Source organism: Salmo salar, unplaced genomic scaffold, assembly GCF_965601325.2.
Source record: "Salmo salar unplaced genomic scaffold, fSalSal1 ptg000322l, whole genome shotgun sequence".
In the NCBI taxonomy this organism is placed as follows: Eukaryota; Metazoa; Chordata; class Actinopteri; order Salmoniformes; family Salmonidae; genus Salmo; species Salmo salar.
Window position 1 is genome coordinate 771192 of NW_027675349.1, and position 6309 is coordinate 777500.

Sequence of the window (6309 nt, forward strand, 5' to 3'; positions counted from 1 at the left end):
TCTATGTGGACCCTACTACAGTTTAACCAGCTCAGCTATAGACTACACCAGCATGACTAGTATCTATGTGGACCCTACTACAGTTTAACCAGCTCAGCTATAGACTACACCAGCGTGACTAGTATCTATGTGGACCCTACTACAGTTTAACCAGCTCAGCTATAGACTACACCAGCATGACTAGTATCTATGTGGACCCTACTACAGTTTAACCAGCTCAGCTATAGACTACACCAGCATGACTAGTATCTATGTGGACCCTACTACAGTTTAACCAGCTCAGCTATAGACTACACCAGCATGACTAGTATCTATGTGGACCCTACTACAGTTTAACCAGCTCAGCTATAGACTACACCAGCATGACTAGTATCTATGTGGACCCTACTACAGTTTAACCAGCTCAGCTATAGACTACACCAGCATGACTAGTATCTATGTGGACCCTACTACAGTTTAACCAGCTCAGCTATAGACTACACCAGCATGACTAGTATCTATGTGGACCCTACTACAGTTTAACCAGCTCAGCTATAGACTACACCAGCGTGACTAGTATCTATGTGGACCCTACTACAGTTTAACCAGCTCAGCTATAGACTACACCAGCGTGACTAGTATCTATGTGGACCCTACTACAGTTTAACCAGCTCAGCTATAGACTACACCAGCGTGACTAGTATCTATGTGGACCCTACTACAGTTTAACCAGCTCAGCTATAGACTACACCAGCATGACTAGTATCTATGTGGACCCTACTACAGTTTAACCAGCTCAGCTATAGACTACACCAGCATGACTAGTATCTATGTGGACCCTACTACAGTTTAACCAGCTCAGCTATAGACTACACCAGCATGACTAGTATCTATGTGGACCCTACTACAGTTTAACCAGCTCAGCTATAGACTACACCAGCATGACTAGTATCTATGTGGACCCTACTACAGTTTAACCAGCTCAGCTATAGACTACACCAGCATGACTAGTATCTATGTGGACCCTACTACAGTTTAACCAGCTCAGCTATAGACTACACCAGCATGACTAGTATCTATGTGGACCCTACTACAGTTTAACCAGCTCAGCTATAGACTACACCAGCATGACTAGTATCTATGTGGACCCTACTACAGTTTAACCAGCTCAGCTATAGACTACACCAGCATGACTAGTATCTATGTGGACCCTACTACAGTTTAACCAGCTCAGCTATAGACTACACCCGCATGACTAGTATCTATGTGGACCCTACTACAGTTTAACCAGCTCAGCTATAGACTACACCCGCATGACTAGTATCTATGTGGACCCTACTACAGTTTAACCAGCTCAGCTATAGACTACACCAGCATGACTAGTATCTATGTGGACCCTACTACAGTTTAACCAGCTCGGCTATAGACTACACCAGCATGACTAGTATCTATGTGGACCCTACTACAGTTTAACCAGCTCGGCTATAGACTACACCAGCATGACTAGTATCTATGTGGACCCTACTACAGTTTAACCAGCTCGGCTATAGACTACACCAGCATGACTAGTATCTATGTGGACCCTACTACAGTTTAACCAGCTCGGCTATAGACTACACCAGCATGACTAGTATCTATGTGGACCCTACTACAGTTTAACCAGCTCAGCTATAGACTACACCAGCATGACTAGTATCTATGTGGACCCTACTACAGTTTAACCAGCTCAGCTATAGACTACACCAGCGTGACTAGTATCTATGTGGACCCTACTACAGTTTAACCAGCTCAGCTATAGACTACACCAGCATGACTAGTATCTATGTGGACCCTACTACAGTTTAACCAGCTCAGCTATAGACTACACCAGCATGACTAGTATCTATGTGGACCCTACTACAGTTTAACCAGCTCAGCTATAGACTACACCAGCATGACTAGTATCTATGTGGACCCTACTACAGTTTAACCAGCTCAGCTATAGACTACACCAGCATGACTAGTATCTATGTGGACCCTACTACAGTTTAACCAGCTCAGCTATAGACTACACCAGCATGACTAGTATCTATGTGGACCCTACTACAGTTTAACCAGCTCAGCTATAGACTACACCAGCATGACTAGTATCTATGTGGACCCTACTACAGTTTAACCAGCTCAGCTATAGACTACACCAGCATGACTAGTATCTATGTGGACCCTACTACAGTTTAACCAGCTCAGCTATAGACTACACCAGCATGACTAGTATCTATGTGGACCCTACTACAGTTTAACCAGCTCAGCTATAGACTACACCAGCATGACTAGTATCTATGTGGACCCTACTACAGTTTAAACCAGCTCAGCTATAGACTACACCAGCATGACTAGTATCTATGTGGACCCTACTACAGTTTAACCAGCTCAGCTATAGACTACACCAGCATGACTAGTATCTATGTGGACCCTACTACAGTTTAACCAGCTCAGCTATAGACTACACCAGCATGACTAGTATCTATGTGGACCCTACTACAGTTTAACCAGCTCAGCTATAGACTACACCAGCATGACTAGTATCTATGTGGACCCTACTACAGTTTAACCAGCTCAGCTATAGACTACACCAGCATGACTAGTATCTATGTGGACCCTACTACAGTTTAACCAGCTCAGCTATAGACTACACCAGCATGACTAGTATCTATGTGGACCCTACTACAGTTTAACCAGCTCAGCTATAGACTACACCAGCATGACTAGTATCTATGTGGACCCTACTACAGTTTAACCAGCTCAGCTATAGACTACACCAGCATGACTAGTATCTATGTGGACCCTACTACAGTTTAACCAGCTCAGCTATAGACTACACCAGCATGACTAGTATCTATGTGGACCCTACTACAGTTTAACCAGCTCAGCTATAGACTACACCAGCATGACTAGTATCTATGTGGACCCTACTACAGTTTAACCAGCTCAGCTATAGACTACACCAGCATGACTAGTATCTATGTGGACCCTACTACAGTTTAACCAGCTCAGCTATAGACTACACCAGCATGACTAGTATCTATGTGGACCCTACTACAGTTTAACCAGCTCAGCTATAGACTACACCAGCATGACTAGTATCTATGTGGACCCTACTACAGTTTAACCAGCTCAGCTATAGACTACACCAGCATGACTAGTATCTATGTGGACCCTACTACAGTTTAACCAGCTCAGCTATAGACTACACCAGCATGACTAGTATCTATGTGGACCCTACTACAGTTTAACCAGCTCAGCTATAGACTACACCAGCGTGACTAGTATCTATGTGGACCCTACTACAGTTTAACCAGCTCAGATATAGACTACACCAGCATGACTAGTATCTATGTGGACCCTACTACAGTTTAACCAGCTCAGCTATAGACTACACCAGCATGACTAGTATCTATGTGGACCCTACTACAGTTTAACCAGCTCAGCTATAGACTACACCAGCATGACTAGTATCTATGTGGACCCTACTACAGTTTAACCAGCTCAGCTATAGACTACACCAGCGTGACTAGTATCTATGTGGACCCTACTACAGTTTAACCAGCTCAGCTATAGACTACACCAGCATGACTAGTATCTATGTGGACCCTACTACAGTTTAACCAGCTCAGCTATAGACTACACCAGCATGACTAGTATCTATGTGGACCCTACTACAGTTTAACCAGCTCAGCTATAGAGTACACCAGCATGACTAGTATCTATGTGGACCCTACTACAGTTTAACCAGCTCAGCTATAGACTACACCAGCATGACTAGTATCTATGTGGACCCTACTACAGTTTAACCAGCTCAGCTATAGACTACACCAGCATGACTAGTATCTATGTGGACCCTACTACAGTTTAACCAGCTCAGCTATAGACTACACCAGCATGACTAGTATCTATGTGGACCCTACTACAGTTTAACCAGCTCAGCTATAGACTACACCAGCATGACTTGTATCTATGTGGACCCTACTACAGTTTAACCAGCTCAGCTATAGACTACACCAGCATGACTAGTATCTATGTGGACCCTACTACAGTTTAACCAGCTCAGCTATAGACTACACCAGCATGACTAGTATCTATGTGGACCCTACTACAGTTTAACCAGCTCAGCTATAGACTACACCAGCATGACTAGTATCTATGTGGACCCTACTACAGTTTAACCAGCTCAGCTATAGACTACACCAGCATGACTAGTATCTATGTGGACCCTACTACAGTTTAACCAGCTCAGCTATAGACTACACCAGCATGACTAGTATCTATGTGGACCCTACTACAGTTTAACCAGCTCAGCTATAGACTACACCAGCATGACTAGTATCTATGTGGACCCTACTACAGTTTAACCAGCTCAGCTATAGACTACACCAGCATGACTAGTATCTATGTGGACCCTACTACAGTTTAACCAGCTCAGCTATAGACTACACCAGCATGACTAGTATCTATGTGGACCCTACTACAGTTTAACCAGCTCAGCTATAGACTACACCAGCATGACTAGTATCTATGTGGACCCTACTACAGTTTAACCAGCTCAGCTATAGACTACACCAGCATGACTAGTATCTATGTGGACCCTACTACAGTTTAACCAGCTCAGCTATAGACTACACCAGCATGACTAGTATCTATGTGGACCCTACTACAGTTTAACCAGCTCAGCTATAGACTACACCAGCATGACAAGTATCTATGTGGACCCTACTACAGTTTAACCAGCTCAGCTATAGACTACACCAGCATGACTAGTATCTATGTGGACCCTACTACAGTTTAACCAGCTCAGCTATAGACTACACCAGCATGACTAGTATCTATGTGGACCCTACTACAGTTTAACCAGCTCAGCTATAGACTACACCAGCATGACTAGTATCTATGTGGACCCTACTACAGTTTAACCAGCTCAGCTATAGACTACACCAGCATGACTAGTATCTATGTGGACCCTACTACAGTTTAACCAGCTCAGCTATAGACTACACCAGCGTGACTAGTATCTATGTGGCCCCTACTACAGTTTAACCAGCTCAGCTATAGATTACACCAGCATGACTAGTATCTATGTGGATCCTACTACAGTTTAACCAGCTCAGCTATAGACTACACCAGCATGACTAGTATCTATGTGGACCCTACTACAGTTTAACCAGCTCAGCAGTACTATTATAGATACTAAACCCAGGATAGAGGGGCTGAGTGAATGTGGTCTGGACTCTGTGGAGGAGGGTCATTGTGTCAGAGACACTGTAGAAGGACAGAGTACCTGCCTTGTGATCCAGGTACACTCCTACTCTGGAGGACTGAGGACCTGATACTTTAGTCTCAACATTATTGTGTATGAAACAATAATCACCTCTACAGCACTGTAAACTCCAGGACTTGTTATTGAATCCAAATCTATTACCTCTCTCTGTTCTGCTGATGTCTTTATATGAGACTGCTGTAATAACAACACCAGTCCACTCCACCTCCCAGTAACAGCGTCCAGACAGACCCTCTCTACACAGAACCTGGAATATGTTGGTGAATCTGTCTGGATGGTCAGGATATGGTTGGACTTGGCCTGTACAGGTCACCTTTCTGTTCCCTTCAGACAGAGAGAGGAGTGTGTGTGCTGTGTTTGGGTCCAGTGTGAGCTGACAGGAATCTGGGAGAAGAGCAGAGACCAATGAGGGGAGTCAGAACAATAAGTTAAGTCAGATACTGTATCTACCCTGTCTTTGATTAGAGCACAGCAGAGATCAAATCAGAGAAATATGAGGAGTCAGATAGATACCCAGTCTTTGATTAGATCTACTATTGCTATATATTTCTAGAGGGATTGTTAGGAGTGGCAGTAAAAAGAGACTGTTAGTTACTTCACAATAAAGAGACTCACATTGTAACAACTGTTCTCTGGTCTTGGGCTCTGGAGGCAGAACAACCTCCACTATATTCACTACAGACACACAAACACATTGACAGAGAGAGGGAATGTTATCATCATACCATATTCCACATGTATATGACTAGTAGGGAACTTTCAATGGTCTAAAGTTGATGTTCTGATTGTTTTCAACACACCTGTAGTGGAGATCTTGGTCCATTCTCCTTTAAGGAAGTCTTCTAGTTTCTCTCTCAGTTCAGACACAGTCTTACTCACATCTCCAAAGTACTGAAGAGGACGGACAACGATGCTGGGTAAGTCTGAAGATACACTGATACTGGAGAGAGACTGATAACTCTGGAGAGAGAGAGACAGAGAGAGAGAGACAGAGAGAGAGAGAGAGAGAGAGAGAGACA

General features: G+C 43.7%; 1 protein-coding gene across 1 annotated transcript in view; it reads right to left on the reverse strand.

The window, feature by feature from the left end:
• Positions 1-4546: 4546 nt before the first annotated feature.
• The window catches only part of LOC145875722 (tripartite motif-containing protein 16-like), an 11764-nt gene continuing 10001 nt past the window's right edge, over positions 4547-6309 (reverse strand). The window contains exons 4-6 of the mRNA XM_082971549.1: positions 6091-6250; positions 5906-5965; positions 4547-5674 (exon numbers count right to left, since the gene is read on the reverse strand). Of these exons, the coding sequence (XP_082827675.1) occupies positions 5163-5674; positions 5906-5965; positions 6091-6250 (732 nt within the window). The 3' untranslated portion in view covers positions 4547-5162. The remainder of the gene's footprint in view (positions 5675-5905; positions 5966-6090; positions 6251-6309) is intronic.